We start from the raw sequence: 21,506 nt of genomic DNA, 5'->3' as shown, positions 1-21,506 counted from the left end.
ATTATATTGGCAGACTGATGGAAAAATAAACACTCACCTTCTAATCATTGCGCAGTTTGTTATGGTGAATATATAGTATATACTCCAACACATATTCCTGATATTTGATTTGGCGGAAATAATTCTTGAAAATATCTTTTCACGTTTGGATAAAATATGTTGACCATCAAAGTCGAGTGAGAGAACAGCAGGCAATAGTCCTCTCCAGCTAGAATGTGTATAGAAGACTGGAGACCGATTGATGATTTATCCATTGGAAACAGGATGCTGAATATTTTCAGTCTTTATGGAGAAACCATGAGATAATCTGTGGCACATATATGAACCAGGAACCGGACTCTGGCTAAGAAAGTTTCAAAGGTCTTCATGAAGGCTTTTAGAAGATACTGTTACACGCAAGTGACACATCATTACCCTTGGTCATTGTGTCGCAAATCACCTTCAACCCTGAGTGGATGAACTGGATGCTACATCAGTGTTCGTCTTCATGAAGGTGTAACATCTTAGACAAACAAAGTTCCTCTTTACTGTTTCAGTGCAACACATTATTAAGGGAGTGACATTTTGTAGTTGTAATCTGAGTCAGGAGGACTGGTCTGGGATCAGGGCTGAGATTCATCACACGATGAGACTGGCAGGTTCTGAAAGACGACAGCCCCGAGCTGTGGGTGGTAGGCATCCTCTTGGTTGTGGGGTTCCAGGTGGATGCCAGTGACTAACAACACTACAACATGGCTGTCCATCAGAAGTAGGAGTCCATGCTGGTGGAGGGCGTCCTCTTGGTTGTGGGGTTCCAGGTGGACGCCAGTAACTAACAACACTACAACATGGCTGTCCATCAGAAGTAGGAGTCCATGCTGGTGGAGGGCGTCCTCTGGCGGGGTTGGAAGTCCTCCAGCATGATCTCCAGCTCGAGGGGGTCCTCCCAGTCAGCATCATACTCGTCCTGAAACACAGACCATAACCTCAGCAGTGTTCACTCTCCTACCCAGAGTTCTGTCAACGCGCATGTTGACGGGGAAATTAGCTCAGATTGAAGACGAAGAATAGTTGACGGGGAAATATTATCACCGCGGTGGAAATAGTTTTCTGTATCTTCATTTTAGTTTTTGACATTTTCGCTTTTGTTTTTGACATTTTCATTTTAGATTTTGACATTTTCGTTTTTGTTTTTTGACAGTTTCATTTTAGTTTTTGATATTTTCGTTTCACTTTTCAGAGATTCAATATCTTCTTTACACATGATTTATCACATATTTGTAAGACAAATCGTGTTAATTTGCAAAAGGTAACGACAAAAGTAAGTGAAATATCAAAATATGGAAAAACAGACTCCATGTCCCTTATGGGCCAACGTACAGGATATAACCCTAAATAAAATGAAGCAAATACCATCCCACCTGGAACATAGAATATGTATGGCAGTAGTGATGAATAATACGTTCACCTCTCCTAGAATACATAAGTATATGAGATAAATGACACGTATTAATATTCTACTTTACTGTTTATACACCGTCTTCAAATATGCATGGTTATTAATTATCTTTGATCAATAACACCATGGACAATCCTGTTACTTATGCTACATTGTTCCAAGTATGATCGCAATGTTATATTTGTATGCATGTTATATCCGGTATGTCACCACTCTTGATACATAGTTTATTTCAGGTATAATGACAACAGCAACATTTTGTTTAACAGTTATATTCTGGTATATTACATTTTATATACTACTCAAAAGAAGTTAAGAAACACCTGCATTTTTCATATGACTATAGTTATCTGTCACGGCCATAAGTGAAACAAAAATATGACATCTTACAATGTATGTTCATACCAATGTTTTGTGCACTTGCCATATATAGGATATGTAGTCTTGGGAATTGTCTTTAATATTTTGTTTTAACAATCATGATGTCATGTTCATCATGTTGATATGTGTTAAACACTCTTCTATGAATCGTTAATTTATATTATTCCGTGAGAAAAAGGGTGTGTGTAACTACATGTCAATCACTGATATGAAAGATAATAACAATCATTCCGTGATATATAAGATCGTGTCAATCATTCCGTAATATATAAGATTGTGTCAATCATGTGTATGATACATTTCACATGGGTATGCTAATTTGTGAATAATGGTTGTGACGTGGATGCAGGTGTGTGAATCATGGTTGTGACGTGGATGCAGATGTGTGAATCATGGTTGTTACATGGGTGCAGGTGTGTGAATCATGGTTGTGACGTGGATGCAGATGTGTGAATCATGGTTGTGACGTGGATGCAGATGTGTGAATCATGGTTGTGACGTGGATGCAGGTGTGTGAATCATGGTTGTGACATGGATGTAGGTGTGTGAATCATGGTTGTGACGTGGGTGCAGGTATGTGAATCATGGTTGTGACGTGGATGCAGGTGTGTGAATCATGGCTGTGACGTAGGTGCAGGTGTGTGAATCATGTTTGTGATGTGTGGATGCAGGTGTGTGAATCATGGTTTTGACACAGATGCATGTGTGTGAATCATGGTTGTGACGTAGGTGCAGGTATGTGATTCATGGTTGTGACTTGGATGCATGTGTGTGAATCATGGTTGTGACGTGGATGCAGGTGTGTGAATCATGGTTGTGACGTGGATGCAGGTGTGTGAATTATGGTTGTGACGTGGATGGAAGTGTGTGAATCATGGTTGTGACGTGGATGCAGGTGTGTGAATCATGGTTTTGACGTGGATGCAAGTGTGTGAATCATGGTTTTGACACAGATGCAGGTGTGTGAATCATGGTTGTGACGTGTATGCAGCAATGTGAATCATGGTTTTGACATGGATACAGGTGTGTGAATGATGGTTGTGACGTGGATGCAGGTGTGTGAATCATGGTTTTGACGTGGATGCAGCAATGTGAATCATGGTTTTGACATGGATGCAGGTGTGTGAATCATGGTTGTGACGTGGATGCAGGTGTGTGAATCATGGTTTTGACGTGGGTGCAGGTGTGTGAATCATGGTTGTGACGTGGATTCAGCAATGTGAATCATGGTTTTGACACAGATGCAGCAATGTGAATCATGGTTATGACGTGGGTGCAAGTGTGTGAATCATGGTTGTGACATGGGTGCAGGTGTGTGAATCATGGTTTTGACATGGATTCAGGTGTGTGAATCATGTTTTTGACATGGATGCAGGTGTGTGAATCATGTTTTTGACATGGATTCAGGTGTGTGAATCATGTTTTTGACATGGGTGCAGGTGTGTGAATCATGTTTTTGACATGGATTCAGGTGTGTGAATCATGTTTTTGACATGGATGCAGGTGTGTGAATCATAGTTGTGACGTGGATGCAAGTGTGTGAATCATGTTTTTGACGTGGGTGCAGGTGTGTGAATCATGTTTTTGACGTGGGTGCAGGTGTGTGAATCATGGTTGTGACGTGGATGCAGCAATGTGAATCATGGTTGTGACGTGGATGTAGGTGTGTGAATCATGGTTTTGACGTGGACGCAGCAATGTGAATCATGGTTGTGACGTGGATGTAGGTGTGTGAATCATGGTTGTGGCGTGGATGCAGGTGTGTGAATCATGGTTTTGAAGTGGGTGCAGGTGTGTGAATTATGGTTTTGACGTGGATGCAGGTGTGTGAATCATGTTTTTGACGTGGGTGCAGGTGTGTGAATCATGGTTTTGACGTGGATGCAGGTGTGTGAATCATGTTTTTGACGTGGGTGCAGGTGTGTGAATCATGGTTGTGACGTGGATTCAGCAATGTGAATCATGGTTTTGACACAGATGCAGCAATGTGAATCATGGTTATGACGTGGGTGCAAGTCTGTGAATCATGGTTGTGACATGGGTGCAGGTGTGTGAATCATGGTTTTGACATGGATTCAGGTGTGTGAATCATGTTTTTGACATGGATGCAGGTGTGTGAATCATGTTTTTGACATGGATTCAGGTGTGTGAATCATGTTTTTGACATGGGTGCAGGTGTGTGAATCATGTTTTTGACATGGATTCAGGTGTGTGAATCATGTTTTTGACATGGATGCAGGTGTGTGAATTATAGTTGTGACGTGGATGCAAGTGTGTGAATCATGTTTTTGACGTGGGTGCAGGTGTGTGAATCATGTTTTTGACGTGGGTGCAGGTGTGTGAATCATGGTTGTGACGTGGATGCAGCAATGTGAATCATGGTTGTGACGTGGATGTAGGTGTGTGAATCATGGTTTTGACGTGGACGCAGCAATGTGAATCATGGTTGTGACGTGGATGTAGGTGTGTGAATCATGGTTGTGACGTGGATACAGGTGCGTGAATCATGGTTTTGACGTGGGTGCAGGTGTGTGAATTATGGTTTTGACGTGGATGCAGGTGTGTGAATCATGTTTTTGACGTGGGTGCAGGTGTGTGAATCATGGTTGTGACGTGGGTGCAGGTGTGTGAATCATGATTTTGACGTGTGTGCAGGTGTGTGAATTATGGTTTTGACGTAGATGCAGGTGTGTGAATCATGTTTTTGACGTGGGTGCAGGTGGGTGAATTATGGTTTTGACATGGATCCAGTTAAGTGAATCATGGTTGTGACGTGGGTGCAGGTGTGTGAATCATGGTTGTGACGTTGATGTAGGTGTGTGAATCATGGTTGTGATGTGGGTGTAGGTGTGTGAATCATGGTTGTGATGTGGACGCAGCAATGTGAATCATTGTTTTGACGTGGATGTAGGTGTGTGAATCATGGTTTTGACGTGGACGCAGCAATGTGAATCATGGTTTTGACGTGGATGTAGGTGTGTGAATCATGGTTTTGACGTGGACGCACAAATGTGAATCATGGTTTTGACATGGATGCAGCAATGTGAATCATGGTTTTGACGTGGACGCAGCAATGTGAATCATGGTTTTGACGTGGATGTAGGTGTGTGAATCATGGTTTTGACGTGGACGCACCAATGTGAATCATGGTTTTGACATGGATGCAGCAATGTGAATCATGGTTTTGACGTGGATGTAGGTGTGTGAATCATGGTTTTAACATGGATGCAGCAATGTGAATCATGGTTGTGACGTGGATGCAGGTGTGTGAATCATGGTTTTGACGTGGGTGCAGGTGTGTGAATCATTGTTTTGATGTGGACGCACCAATGTGAATCATGGTTTTGACGTGGATGTAGGTGTGTGAATCATGGTTTTGACGTGGACGCAGCAATGTGAATCATGGTTTTGACATGGATGCAGCAATGTGAATCATGGTTTTGACGTGGGTGAAGGTGTGTGAATCATGGTTTTGACGTGGATGTAGGTGTGTGAATCATGGTTTTGACGTGGACGCAGCAATGTGAATCATGGTTTTGACATGGATGCAGGTGTGTGAATCATGGTTTTGACATGGATGCAGCAATGTGAATCATGGTTTTGACATGGACGCAGCAATGTAATTATGGTTTTGACATTGACGCAGCAATGTGAATCATGGTTTTGATGGGAATCATGGTTGTGACATTTGATAATCAGAAGAAATCTCTGCTTAAAGGAGAGCCCATTGTACAATTCTATCCATATCATAACAGAAATACCTCAGATAGATCCCGACTGAAGAACCCACTGTCCTTTACATAAGGTGACACTGTCATGCTGATGCCAAATACATATTCTCACAATGCAACAGATTTTCTTTTGCGTCAATATTATTCAATTTTAGAAATACAATCCTGGGACCCACACATAAGGTTCATTCCCTCTTATACATATATTTATAAGCAATGCTGTTGAATCATGGAAAATGTAGTTATGTAACTCATGTATACGTTTGTAATGTGTATAGTAACTTTTATTTATGCAAATGACAGTCATGGACTGTGTTTTGCAAATCATTAGAACTGCAGTTTACTTGGGCATATGTCTTTATGTAATGTACATATTGACTGATATAATCTGTCTTGCCAGCAAGGTTGTCATCAAGTAACTGTGCCACTAAAGAAATAGACATGAGAAATTTCATGCTGTGGCTTTGCATGTGTTTGTGATGGATGCCACTTGTGGGACAGGATATGCTCACCTTTTCATGAACACCTAGTATCATCGCTATTTGATTGTGCTTCTTTGCGCTTTAGTTGGAATCATACAATGACCTACATTTAGTAGAGATTTCTTGTGAAAATCGATTTTTGTCACTTTTAATTATTAACTATGTTGACACTCTTAAATACAAAATTTTTCGATGAACAAATTTTAAACTTTCATCATGTACCAATTCCTCTTCTTTCAATTATTTGATGCACACAATGCTGTATATGAGAATGAGAATATGTTATATGTGTTCTTGCACGTTTTACTGATGTCATCATACTAAGTTTTGCTGTAAAAGATGTACCGTATTCGACATAATAAGCACCCAGGGCGCTCTCAAAATTAGAAATAGGGGGCTCTTATTAGAGTAAAATTTTGTTGAAAAAAAATCAGAGTTGAAAGATCTTAATTTCATGGTTCATGCTGACAGCCTGAAATGATACAAAAGAAAAGACTGTGTGTATTATAAACAACAGATATATTTTTCCAGAATTTAATTGTCCATAAGGGTGCATATAACACAAGTGCGTATTATACACGAATAAATAAGTCTTGTCTACATTGATCAATCGGAAGGAAATGGAATTGTTCACTAGCCAATATATTAGCAAATATCGCCATAGGCGCTTATCACTTCGAATACGGTATTAGGAATCCTGTCTTAAATGTAAATCGTATGTTGGGAATTAAAACATCAATGTCAGAGACTTTGAAAATCTGTCAAAAGGGTGTGGGAGGCAAAATAGTGATGAAAGTTCTGTCATAGAATATTTTTATAATTGTGAATTATGCATTTGGAATAATTTTGTTACTGTGAATCATATATTTGGAATGTTGTTGTGTTAAATCTGTGAATTCGGTTATAAATGTTTGTGAATCATGTGTTGATAGTACTGTTTTATTATTAATCATTTATCATGAACCATAGTTACCATTTTGAATCATGTGTAAAGGTAAAGAATATAGACATGTGTTTTTTGAATCATCTCTTCATAGATGATGCTTTCCTGTAAACTACTCATCCAGGGATCATTGTCCCTACAGCGAATCATTGTTTACATAATCATCTTCGATATTCACGCAGTACTGTCCTGTGAATCATGTGAAATATAGGAACTCCATTCACAAACAACACAACCACCAATAGTGAAAAATAGGCTTTATTCCTCCCTGCTATGCTATATATCCCTAACTGCCTGCTGTGTCAGCACTCTTGGATAAATGAGACAGTTAATCAAATAAACCGGCTTGTACAAAAAACACCAGTGCTCATCACCCAAGGAAGCAAGACTGCTGAATCATACAAGCAATCAACAGTCACAAGTAAAGTACACAAAATCATCTATTTTACAAACTTTGTGTGTGAGCAATGGTGCAAGGATGATAGAAAATATCAATCATGTGACAATATCAATGAAATAAACAATATGCTAATAAAGTAATAGCATGCAAAATTGGTACAAATGCACTATATCACCGGTGTATACATACATGTATATATGCTATACTCTATATATGCTATACGCTATATATGCAATATGGCAAGATGCACAATACAATACCTGTTTTCGTAACTTTATTTTGCGCTGCTTAAATAATGAGTTTATAGGAAAGTAATATCAAGTATAGAGGGCTGTGTTACATCTCACATACATTTGTTTGTTAAACTGGACACCTGTAACAAATACTTCTAGATTTTGAATGAGCTTATGGCACTGATATATGCTGTGCAGAATTGCTTCCCTTACTTGCACCAGGATACTCTGGTTCAAATCCGATATTCATTCACACTTGGCTCCATGGTGATCAGCACATCTCTGGTTTTACTTCTGAGGTAGTTTCCTATCTAGTTGCTTCAGCGGACATGCCATGACATGACGTAATTATGTACACAGCGACATTAGACACAACTCACTTCTATATCTTAAATCATGCTTACACAGAATCACTAACCAATACCATATTTGACATAATCAGCACCCAGGTCACTCTCAAAATTAGAAATAGGGGGTTCTTATTAGAATATTATTTGGTGAAAAAAAACAGAGTTGAAAGATAATTTTCGTGGTTTATGGTGACAGCCTGAAATGTTTATAAACGACAGATATATTTTTCCACAATTTAATTGCCCATAATTAAGGGTGCATATAACACATAAGTGCGAATAAATAAATCTTGTGTACATTGACCAATCGGAAGGGGGATTGTTCACTAGCCATTATATTAGCAAATATTGCCGTGGGCGTTTATTAGAGTGGGGCGCTTATCACGTTGAATATGGTACATATATGCCTAACAATCAACATCCAAATGTACTGTTAGTGACAACAGGTGTAATGCTAGGGTTATGGATAGGTGTGCAAGGAGGTTGTACAGTTAGGCAAGGCATTCTGACACTGCCTGTTAATCAAGAGAAACAAAGCAAAAGTTTTAGAAAACTGAAACACTATTTCCCTCACAACTGTAAATCTTTAAAAACATTATATAATTTAGGCATGAGATCCCAATTACATCAGCCAACGGCAAATGGTAATGTAAATGCAAAACCTTCTAGCACCTAAACAGGTAGGGTTGCTGAGAATATCCTCTGTGTCAATTGACCAGAGTAATAACTATGAAGCACAAGAAGCACGCATATGTAAATATGCATTTATTATATATTCTTCTTCTTATTATTTTTTATATTATATTTTAGAAATTTAAAAAAATCATAAACCTAAAAAAAATTAAAAAATCATTTCAAGTCTTTTTTTTTCTATTTGTAAATAAAATTGCCATATGAAGCAATAAAGCACACAATATATTATTTTTAGAATGATTATGATACGCAAAGGTAAAGAACCCTTGCCTTATATACTGGCCTGACAACATGATATGTGCAAATCAATGTGATAGCTTATATAAATATATCATTAAGAAATGAGAAACTACAGTACTCCATAATCTTGATGATGTAATTAACCATTTAATTAACTAGGAAGGTAAAACAAATATCTATCATAAGTTAGTATTTATATATTGTAAACATTTGAGGTAATCATTGTAGTATACAAGTATGCCATTTGAATCAAATCAAGTCATCGTGGGCCATTTTATATTGATCATTCAGACACCTCTAGCACCATACATCACATATTAAAGGCACTTCTCTTGCTTGTGAAAGAAACAAATATACATTGATTCCATACTCCCATACAAGAAAATCAGGCCAAAGACATTATTGAATACAAAAGACGAATGGCATACTGTCTAATAGATCTACGATCATGATGATATTGCAGTGATTGTTACTGCTGCAGTTCATGATGAGATTTCAGGTGGGCTGAATCTCGCTCCTGACGTTATGTTGTTATTGCTAGCTTAATGCTTGTGTAGCGGCCATAAAATTTCTGAATCCTGTGATGGGATCTGAACCACGGACCATCTGATCCGAGGTCAGACGTGTTGTCCACATGACCAAAGAGGTTAACCCCGTCATGACAAGGTAAGGATGTCATCTGTGGGAGGACTCCACGCCTTGCTACACTTGCAGTTACGAGCATGCTAACACCACCCTCCTCTGAATCTTTACCATCTAAAATTGAGTCTCATTGGTCACCCGTGAGTCCCGAATACTACTTAACACAAATCTAAAAAGCATTGAGAAAAGGGTGCAATTAGAAGCTAAATTACTGAAAACATATATAAAAAAATATAAAGTACATTTTTATGTACATATCTTTTTAAATGTTGAATCTGCATACCAAATACAATTTTATGTGCATCCCGTGTACCACAGTGCTGAGTCCCGAATACCCCCCAAATACCCCCCGAATCCTGCATACCAAAGGGTGTTGGCATGACAAACACAGACAGTTTCGTTATGTCTGCATTGTCAGTACACATATGTAGTCACATCATGGAAAATCTTCTTGTAAAACTTCAGCACATCTATCAATATAACAGTACTTCTATGGTGCATTCATTTCACAAACGGGATGTAGGTCAGGCACAATGCATTCTGGGTACATCTCAGCGTATCACAGACTGTCATGCTAGGATCAGTGGTATTACTTTGTTGTCATGGTGACAGGGTTATCAAATGAGAAGCATAATTCTAAAAGTCTAATTATTTTCTTGCTGCAGATTGCATATGCTTATGAATAAATTGTAAAAGAATTGTCAAATATGACAGTTGTGATATGTCAATAACAGTTTGGCTCATCAACTCAGCTAAGTAATTTTAAAGTTGTTGAAGAAAGACACTGGTATGTTGCAAATACAACGAGCCGACAGATGAAAGATATTTATTGAAAGCAATAAAACATCTAGACTTGAAAATTGTAGTAAATAAATGTCTGATAGCATCATCTGATTCAAGGTGCAAAGTAATTAGAGTTTACAATGAAGTGCAGTCTACACTAATTCACATGGTTCTCTAGATTCACAAGATTCATATGATTCTCTAGATTCATGATACTCTAGATTCACATGATTCTCTAGATTCGCAAGATTTATATCATTCTCCAGATTCACAAGATTCTCAATATTCACAAGATCCTCTAGATTCATATGATTTTCTAGATTTACAGTGGTCCCTCGCTACAGCGCTACCAATGGGGTCCAAATATTTGGTGGGCGTTATAGACGATGAGCCGTTTAACCGAGGCCGAAGCGGGGGAGCGCGCTCGGCAAATCTCAAATCATCAATATGTGTTTATCTCACGTCACGTCAAAATAGTATATATTTTTATGGACCTAGTTCTACCTGTAATATCATTCATTTATTAAATCTGTCACATTTCACAATGTCTGAAATACGTATTCCATTTCAATTTATCATTTTTTATCTATAAATTAAAAAAATATTCACTATTTCCCACGATGTTATTGAAAATAAAATTCTCGGGCACACGTTTCGACAACGGGTCCGCATCGAACATGTCAACGAGCAAAATAAAGACGTTTTAAGCAAATCTTTAAATATATTATACAAAGTGATAAATAAAATCAACAAAAATATATCTAAAAGTAATCAAACTTACATCTAAGTTATTATTTCCATCGTTTCGTGCGATCGCGTGTTATGTTAAGTCAAATGACATCTCGGCTTTCGTCGCCTTGAATTCTCGGCTCGGACACAACGTTTAATTCAAAAATATGTGCATGAAAAATCTTTGTCACAGCTCGTAACCTAGCACGATACATTCATGAAGTTGCATATTTTTAATATATATCGTGATTTCCTGCTTAAAACGTTCAGAATAACACGATTTAACAAAAAATCTTTCGCCAACTTCTGAAATTTATCAAACACGAGCTTGGTATCACAGCTATAATTTGATTGGCTGCCTGAGGTCACGTGCTCAAAATTGACCAATCACGAAGCTTGTAGCAGATTTCGGCAAGAAAGCGTCATTAGAAACAAATTTTAATCCAATAAAATCGCTTGTTATAACTACGGAAAAAACCCAGCCGATGTTACGAAAGCGCGATTACGAAATGAATGACCGCCGTGTTGTGACAGCAACTACATGTGTGTGACAGTGTCGTCTCAAATTGGATTGCCCACTAATTAAGAATATAAACTTCGCTTGTGGTTCTCTTTTATTACATGCATGCGCTTCTAAGATCAAAGGATGTATAGTGTGAAAAGTTAACTAGTTGAACAATCATATTTCCGGGACTTGCCGCGGATGTTTTCAAACAGATTATTAGAACTCCATTCAGCGATAAACGGTTGATTATGCAATTAGAAGCGTTATGTGCAAATGAACAACGAACAACAATATAATTATGTCTGTGTAAAACTCTCAGTAACTGTATTAAAAGTGTACATAAATTTTGGGAGCCATGCGTTACCGAGCGTAGTAACCGAGGTAGCGCTTTATCGAAGAGCACAATAGCGAGGGATCACTGTATATCATTCTCTAGATTCACATGAATCTCTTGATTCACAAGATTCTCTAGATTCACAAGATTCTCTAGATTCATGAAATTTTCTTGATTCTCAAGATTCTCTAGATTCACAAGATTCTCTTGATTCATAAGAATCTCTAGATTATCAAGATTCTCTAGATTCACATGATTCACAGTACAGTGTTAGTGCAAAGGTAAGTGCAGTGTCTGACAGCGTGGGGTTACATGGTACAGTTAATGGTCAAGAAAGACGGTGTTAGGTGAGGCAGGTGTCTTGCAGGTGTCAGGCAGGCAGGTGGTCAGGTGTCACAGGCATTCACAAGTGAGATGAGAAAATTACTTGGGAGTCTACCTCATCGGGGTTGGAGAACACGCTTCTCTTCCAAGGCTGCGCGTCCGAGGAGTTGGAGCTGGACTCAAGCCTCAGCATTGACGATGGTGTTCGGTCAAGAGACTCGTAAGCATTGTTCTGGAAGGCTACAGGAGGTTTGGTGTCTCGGTAGATGCGGTCATTGACCAACTCCTTGCCACCACGGCGTGACCTGCAACCAAGGTAATGGAGAGAGGAGTGAAGGAGTGAGTTAGGTTCAAGGCCACTGTGTCCATCACATCTTATCAGCTTTATGCCTGACCCCCGTGAAGACCAGGGTTAGAATCGGTGTTCAGCAACCTGATCTAACCGGATCTGCACAGCCGATTACAGTGCAGTGGCTACTGGGCCACCCTACAATCTCACCTATGGTGAAAACAGGCCAAGGATCATAGTTTGGGCAAATCTGGTATTTGAACCATGACCAAGAGATCCTGGTAAGGCTAAGGGACACAACTCATCATCGTAAAAAGTGAACCTTACCCCATTGGTCAACCCATGACCCTAAAGTGATTAAATCATAAATGTATGTAATTAAATCCATGTACAGAAAATCCCAATTCCAACTGAAGCATTCTTATTAGATTCTTAGACTGTTTTTTGGGACAGTGCGTCGAAGGTTCTGTGTGTTCAAATTATGCATAAAATAATTTCCATGTGTGATGTCACATGCCATAAATTCTACGCACCGTGAGGCCGTGAAGCCGACAACGCAAGTGCTGCGCAATGTAAACTTGCTTCAGTCATGTCTTTTCATTAGAGGCAAATTGAAGAGAAAACTGTACAGTTGAGTTACAAAATACTAATTGACAGCTTGATTAGATTAAAAGCCATAGTGATTACAACATAAATATACCTCGGTCATATCACGCCAATTACTCTCCTACCCAGAGTTCCTTGCGTCCAGCCTAGTACCTCTGTCACACTGTCACATCGTACACAGTCCATTCATTTTCATGAGTCTATACATTCAGATAAACTTAACAGTCCTTGAGAAAATTTGACGTGTAAAGCTATTTTGTCATGATGCCATATTGTTAGTTGTAGTAATATATCTTTATCTGCAAGACAATATGTAAAGAACGATGAAAGGCTTGCATTAGGCCAGTCTGTTTAAACAAACAAGAGAAAAGTCGAGTCACATGCCTTCGCCTTCACTTGCAGTGTTGTCTTATGGAATTAGGCAAGCAAAGCTGAGTAAGCTCTGGTGTTATCGGCTATTGTTTAGAAACAATGCTTCAGAACGGTCGACATACTGTCCCTGTAACTTCAGAACTGACAAACGGGCCAATCATTTTCCCCTACAATGACTTCTCTACCATATAGACTTTATCCATAAAGTACCTGTAGAAGCACACAGCCACCACCACCAGCAGAAGGACCAGTGCCACTGTGGCTCCAGCTATCCCCCCGATCATGGCGTCGGTCAGCCCCAACAGACCTGAAACAAGGGAGGCAATCAGTCAGTACAGTTAGACAGTTGTCTTACAGTGGTACAGTTAGACAGTTGTCTTACAGTGGTAATATTGAATATGTGGCCTTTCTCAAAATATAGAGCACAGCCTTTCACAGCAGACAGATATTTTACCCCAGGAGTGAGTGAGTGATTTGGGTTTAATGCCAATTGAACAGTATTTCAGTCATATCACGGTATGTCAGCTGATGTGGAAGGAAAGACCAAAGTGATGTAGCTATTTCCTCTTTACCACTGTGGTGAAGCCCACGAGCATGGGTATGGTGCTGGCAACCCGAGAAACGTAATCAGGAAGATTAATCTGGGATTCGAAACCGTGGTCACAGACGTCTTAGATGACTTGGCCACCAGGTCCCGTTTGTAACCAAGATGCTTGTGTGTTTGTTGTGCCCTCAACACTTGGTTGGGTCCTCTATACTTGGTTGTGTCCTCTATACTTGGTTCTGACCTCAACACCTGGTTGTGACTTCTATACTTGGTTGTGCCCTCTATACTTGGTTGTGTCCTCTATACTTGGTTGTGACCTCAACACCTGGTTGTGTCCTCTATACATGGTTGTGCCTTCTATACTTGGTTGTGTCCTCTATACTTGGTTCTGACCTCAACACCTGGTTGTGTCCTCTATACATGGTTGTGCCCTCTATACTTGGTTGTGTCCTCTATACTTGGTTGTGTCCTCTATACTTGGTTGTGACCTCTATACTTGGTTGTGTCCTCTATACTTGGTTGTGCCCTCTATACTTGGTTGTGTCCTCTATACTTGGTTGTGTCCTCTATACTTGGTTGTGCCCTCTATACTTGGTTGTGTCCTCTATACTTGGTTGTGCCCTCTATACATGGTTGTGACCTCTATACTTGGTTGTGACCTCTATACTTGGTTGTGACCTCTATACTTGGTTGTGCCCTCTATACTTCGTTGTGCCCTCTATACTTGGTTCTGACCTCAACACCTGGTTGTGCCCTTTATACTTGGTTCTGACCTCAACACCTGGTTGTGACCTCTATACTTGGTTGTGCCCTCTATACTTGGTTGTGTCCTCTATACTTGGTTGTGACCTCAACACCTGGTTGTGTCCTCTATACATGGTTGTGCCCTCTATACTTGGTTGTGCCCTCTATACTTGGTTGTGCCCTCTATACTTGGTTGTGCCCTCTATACTTGGTTGTGCCCTCTATACATGGTTGTGCCCTCTATACTTGGTTGTGTCCTCTATACTTGGTTGTGCCCTCTATACATGGTTGTGCCCTCTATACATGGTTGTGCCCTCTATACTTGGTTGTGCCCTCTATACATGGTTGTGCCCTCTATACTTGGTTGTGCCCTCTATACTTGGTTCTGACCTCTATACTTGGTTCTGACCTCTATACATGGTTGTGCCCTCTATACTTGGTTGTGCCCTCTATACTTGGTTGTGCCCTCTATACATGGTTGTGCCCTCTATACTTGGTTGTGTCCTCTATACTTGGTTGTGACCTCAACACCTGGTTGTGTCCTCTATACATGGTTGTGCCCTCTATACATGGTTGTGCCCTCTATACTTGGTTGTGTCCTCTATACTTGGTTCTGACCTCAACACCTGGTTGTGTCCTCTATACTTGGTTGTGTCCTCTATACATGGTTGTGCCCTCTATACTTGGTTGTGTCCTCTATACTTGGTTCTGACCTCTATACATGTTTGTGCCCTCTATACTTGGTTGTGACCTCTATACTTGGTTGTGACCTCTATACTTGGTTGTGTCCTCTATACTTGGTTGTGCCCTCTATACATGGTTGTGCCCTCTATACTTAGTTGTGTCCTCTATACTTGGTTGTGACCTCTATACATGGTTGTGACCTCTATACTTGGTTGTGACCTCTATACTTGGTTCTGACCTCTATACATGGTTGTGTCCTCTATACTTGGTTGTGACCTCTATACTTGGTTGTGCCCTCTATACTTGGTTGTGCCCTCTATACTTGGTTGTGTCCTCTATACTTGGTTGTGACCTCTATACTTGGTTGTGACCTCTATACTTGGTTGTGTCCTCTATACTTGGTTGTGCCCTCTATACTTGGTTGTGCCCTCTATACTTGGTTGTGCCCTCTATACTTGGTTCTGACCTCAACACCTGGTTGTGCCCTCTATACTTGGTTGTGCCCTCTATACTTGGTTGTGACCTCTATACTTGGTTGTGCCCTCTATACTTGGTTGTGACCTCTATACTTGGTTGTGCCCTCTATACTTGGTTGTGCCCTCTATACTTGGTTCTGACCTCTATACTTGGTTGTGCCCTCTATACTTGGTTGTGCCCTCTATACTTGGTTCTGACCTCAACACCTGGTTGTGCCCTCTATACTTGGTTGTGCCCTCTATACTTGGTTGTGTCCTCTATACTTGGTTCTGACCTCAACACCTGGTTGTGACCTCTATACTTGGTTGTGCCCTCTATACTTGGTTGTGTCCTCTATACTTGGTTGTGACCTCAACACCTGGTTGTGTCCTCTATACTTGGTTGTGCCCTCTATACTTGGTTGTGTCCTCTATACTTGGTTCTGACCTCAACACCTGGTTGTGACCTCTATACTTGGTTGTGTCCTCTATACTTGGTTGTGTCCTCTTTACTTGGTTCTGACCTCAACACCTGGTTGTGTCCTCTATACATGGTTGTGCCCTCTATACTTGGTTGTGTCCTCTATACTTGGTTCTGACCTCAACACCTGGTTGTGTCCTCTATACTTGGTTGTGTCCTCTATACTTGGTTCTGACCTCAACACCTGGTTGTGTCCTCTATACATGGTTGTGCCCTCTATACTTGGTTGTGCCCTCTATACTTGGTTGTGTCCTCTATACTTGGTTCTGACCTCAACACCTGGTTGTGTCCTCTATACATGGTTGTGCCCTCTATACTTGGTTGTGTCCTCTATACTTGGTTCTGACCTCAACACCTGGTTGTGTCCTCTATACTTGGTTGTGTCCTCTATACTTGGTTGTGTCCTCTATACTTGGTTGTGCCCTCTATACTTGGTTGTGCCCTCTATACTTGGTTGTGTCCTCTATACTTGGTTCTGACCTCAACACCTGGTTGTGTCCTCTATACATGGTTGTGCCCTCTATACTTGGTTGTGTCCTCTATACTTGGTTCTGACCTCAACACCTGGTTGTGTCCTCTATACATGGTTGTGTCCTCTATACTTGGTTGTGTCCTCTATACTTGGTTCTGACCTCAACACCTGGTTGTGTCCTCTATACATGGTTGTGCCCTCTATACTTGGTTGTGCCCTCTATACTTGGTTGTGTCCTTTATACTTGGTTGTGTCCTCTATACTTGGTTGTGCCCTCTATACTTGGTTGTGTCCTCTACACTTTGTTGTGTCCTTTATACTTGGTTGTGACCTCAACACCTGGTTGTGACCTCTATACTTGGTTGTGCCCTCTATACTTGGTTGTGTCCTTTATACTTGGTTGTGTCCTTTATACTTGGTTGTGCCCTCTATACTTGGTTGTGCCCTCTATACTTGGTTGTGTCCTTTATACTTGGATGTGCCCTCTATACTTGGTTGTGTCCTCTATACTTGGTTGTGTGCTCCACTAATACCCAGTTCTACCTCCTATGCGGGGCAGTCGGGTAGCCTAGTGGTCAAAGTGTTTTGCTTGTCACGCCAAAGACCCTGATTCGGAGCCCATTTCTCGTGTACCCCACTGTGATAATGCTGGAATATTGCTAAAAGTGGCATAAAATCAAACTCACTCACTCCACCTTCTATGCCTATAGGTCTACCCTCACCTGAAGTTTCCTGGCACTGCGTTCCGCTATAGCCATCATTGCAGATACAGAACACTGCCTCCTGGTTGTCCTTGTGGCATGTGCCGTGGTCGCCACAGTAACCCTCACAGTCGTCTAGGCAACAGAAACATACATATGAACAGAACTTTTACCAAACAATTGCTTAATATCATCTGTATCTATGGAAAATGAGAAAATAAACTCTAAATGCAAACATTTTTCAAATACTTTGAACAGTATTTCAGTTATATCATGGCACCTCAGCTCAACGTGAGAGCAAAGCCAAACGTGACACAGTCACAGGCATTTACCACTATGTAGGTGAACGAAACCAAGAAATCATGGCTTCAAACTCATGATCACTTAATATTTGCCTTTACTAGGGCTGGGACGAGTCCAAATTTACAACCCAGGTACCCACCACCCTATTACCCAACCCTACCCGGGTACCCACTGTAGATATTTAGAGATAGGTACAAACTGTCCGATTTGGAAAAGTTTGACCTTAGCCCTGGCAAAATGTATTTAGATACATGTGTAAAACAAACTGGTCATGCATACACTGAAGTTTACTGCATGATGTGTTATCTTCCTTCAAACATATAAAAGTCAGAATGAATTTGTGCATTGTCAGAAAGAAATGGGAACATTTGTGACTTATAGTGTAACCATAGAGTTTTAGATCATTTTTGTCAATACACAATATATCACGTGACTATAACTAGGGGTTCGGATAGTCCTGTGGGTACCCGGGTCCTTCTCAGGACCCACCCGACCCGAGTACCCGAGTTACCCGTCCCAGCCTTAGCCTTTACGGTTTGTTTGTTTGTTCTTTAGCGCAACACACAGCAACATGTTCACTCAAGTTTTATTCTGCTCAAACACCCCCACCACACAATAACAAACATCGCATACCACATGCTTTTCCACAACAACTCCCAAGAGTAAAGGTTTCTAGATTTGGGCAAAATATCAATGTTTCCGGTAACTTTGAAAAGTTGGATTGGAAATTATATGAATAAAGACCATGCATATAGTTCGCACAATATTCCAGTCACATGACAGTGGCATATACATAATTGAGTATGGACCAGACAATCAAGTAACCTATATTATGAGCAACGTTGCACACCATCAAGGTACGATGACACACTATCAACCAAATCACCAAGCCTGACCACCAAATTCATTTGGTCGCCTCGTACTATAAGCATCGGTTGCTGAGACCCTATTGAATCTAAGCATTGAACTATGCACAGCAAACTGCTGCACAATAGGCAACTAAGCCACCTGTTAACCCCTTATTCAAACAATAAACCCATGTTCCAATCCGGTATGATTTTACAAAGGATTTGACCAAATCTATAATGTGTACATGCTTACCAACACAGTAGGTTCCATTGCCATGGAAACCCTTCTTACAGGTGCAGTTGAATCCCTCTAGTATGTCCTCACAGATGGCATTACTGTCACAGTTGTCGGTGTTGAGTTCACACTCGTTGACGGGTCCAGGGTAACATCGGTCCTCGGACACCTCACCCACACCAGGCGTGGTCAGACCCGGCCCACACGGAATACAGGAAGTGGCTCCACGTTTGGGTTGGTAGGTCCCCTTCGGACATGACTGACACTCATTGTCTTCTGTGCGATACTCGCCTCTTGAACATTCAACTGAAAATACATTATCAGTTCATGAATGGGATGGTTGGTTAGCCAAGTGGTTCAAGTGTTTGTTCATCATGCTGAAGAAGGTTTAAGTTATCCTTACTTCTACCGTAGTGAGGATATGCAAGTGATATAATGAACAAGTCTATTTCTCATTTACTGGAACACATCTGATAGCTTCCTGAACAAGTTCGTTAGTTATGCAAACCCATGTGCCAAAAACAGCCCTCACCATATCTTTTGTTTGATTCTACCATGACATAGCTTGATTCTGATTGGTCAAAACAGGACTAAAATTAGGTATCAAATTCCATTTGATATCTCTAACTTAACAACACTTTTCACACAACAAATGTGTATATGAATACATCAATCTGTCAATAGCCTTTATTATATTAAAAAATTACAGTACATATCAAGAAATATTTCCCCAACAGCAGCGCATATTTCCTCACCAACAGAGCAGTCAGTACTGGAGGTCGACCCCTCTTTCTCCGTGGTCCAGCCATACGGACACAGCTGACAGAAGTCGGTCAAGAAGGACTCTCGGAAGGACCCGATGGGACATGGCTGACATTTACCCGTTACTCCCAACTCCTCACCAAGCCGACACAGATCTGGAACAAAGTGTGTGAAGTGGGAATGTTTCATTCAGCACAATTAAAGTTCCAAAGGATGTTATCATGTCATAAACCGATCCACGTATTGTTTCATGGTGTTGTCATGGTGATGATCTGATGTTGTCATGGTGGTTTCATAGCATTGTCATCATGTTTTGACAGGGTGTCGTGGTGGTTTCATGATGTTGTCATGATGACATTGTGGTTTCATGGTGTTGTCATGGTGGTTTCAATGTGTGTCATGGTGTTACGATGGTTTCATGGTGAAACGATGGTTTCATGGTGTTACAATGGTTTAATAGTGCCATGGCGGTTTCATGGTGTTGTCATGGTGGTACGATGGTTTCATGGTGTTACAATGGTTTCATAGTGTTGTGGTGGTTTCATGGTGGTTTCATGGTGTTACGATGGTTTAATAGTGTCATGGCGGTTTTATGGTGTTGTCATGGTGGTTTCAATGTGTTGTCATGGTGTTATGATGGTTCATGGTGTTACGATGGTTTCATGGTGTTGCGGTGGTTTCATGGTGTTACTGTGGTTTCATGGTGTTGTCATGGTGGTTTCATGGTGTTGTCATGGTGTTACGATGGTTTCATGATGTTGTCTTCATGGTTTCATGACTTGAACATGATGGTGATACTTTTTATGCTTGAGACACTGATTTGAAAAACTACAAAGAAAGCTTGACAAGATTAACTAATAGAGAAGCCTGAAAACAATTATAGATAGATCTCTCTATAATTTATGTATCTTTGGAGTTTTTCATTTCAATTTTCTGTAATTTAAATATTGTTCAAATCAGTGTCAGGACAGTATCACCATCATGTTCACTAGGAGAGCAAAAGCCATGACTCACAAGCACAGTCCTCTGGGTCGATTGTTCCCGTTGCCTCGGTGGACTGCCCCGGGGGACACGACTTGCACGATGTCTGTCCAGCCTCATTCTGATACTCTCCTAGGGGGCAGAGTTCGCAGCGACCAGCCACAGGGTGATAGAAATGACCAGCACGGCACACAGCTGTGGAAGAAAAAGATGAAGACGTAGGTGTAGACATGAAGATGTTCACAATGAACAGGACCCCTTTCCACAAAGTGACCTTAGCACTACGACTATCATAAGTCAGCATTAAGGTACTGGAGTTCAGGTAGCGTTAGCCTGGTGATTGCTTTCTGAACTGAGCCCTGTACAGACAGGCATCAAATTATTTCTTTCCTAACTCACTTGTTTTTCAAATGATATAAATCTCTTTGACAACCTGAAGTGCTGTTTCAAAGGATTTAATCAAAATCAGGACATTTTTTGAAGCGTGAAAAAAGTGAAAAGGCCAAAAACAATAATGCTGTTCATGAACAGTTTGACCCATTGTACATGTTCAAAGTGATTCTCAATTCAAACTTTAACTGTAAACTCACAAAAGCATTATTCTGGATCAAACAAGGATCAAACATTTGATATCTTACACTTGCACTCATACTTGACTTTACCCAGACGATCGTATTTGTGTTTTGTTGAAGATAATCATATTGTAAATGACAAACCAGTTTGTCTGATAGTGAATGCTTGTCTGTTTCTGTCTGTAACACCAGTAGTCCAGTGTACAAAATACCTGCCTGTCTGACAGTTGAGATGGTCTATATTTG

The 21,506-nt window shown here is 40.5% G+C and overlaps 1 protein-coding gene across 1 annotated transcript in view; it reads right to left on the bottom strand.

Annotated features, from left to right (window-relative positions):
- The window catches only part of LOC139468020 (uncharacterized), a 145,778-nt gene that overhangs the window by 6,543 nt on the left and 117,729 nt on the right, over positions 1–21,506 (bottom strand). The window contains exons 62-68 of the mRNA XM_071249681.1: positions 20,722–20,883; positions 19,701–19,862; positions 18,964–19,251; positions 17,581–17,694; positions 13,686–13,782; positions 12,324–12,513; positions 38–946 (exon numbers count right to left, since the gene is read on the bottom strand). Coding sequence (XP_071105782.1) covers positions 839–946; positions 12,324–12,513; positions 13,686–13,782; positions 17,581–17,694; positions 18,964–19,251; positions 19,701–19,862; positions 20,722–20,883 — 1,121 coding nt within the window. The 3' untranslated portion in view covers positions 38–838. The remainder of the gene's footprint in view (positions 1–37; positions 947–12,323; positions 12,514–13,685; positions 13,783–17,580; positions 17,695–18,963; positions 19,252–19,700; positions 19,863–20,721; positions 20,884–21,506) is intronic.

Source organism: Haliotis cracherodii, unplaced genomic scaffold (genome assembly GCF_022045235.1).
Source record: "Haliotis cracherodii isolate W230 unplaced genomic scaffold, xgHalCrac1.p SCAF_2, whole genome shotgun sequence".
Taxonomy (NCBI): Eukaryota; Metazoa; Mollusca; class Gastropoda; order Lepetellida; family Haliotidae; genus Haliotis; species Haliotis cracherodii.
This window is presented reverse-complemented; position numbering and strand designations above follow the sequence as displayed.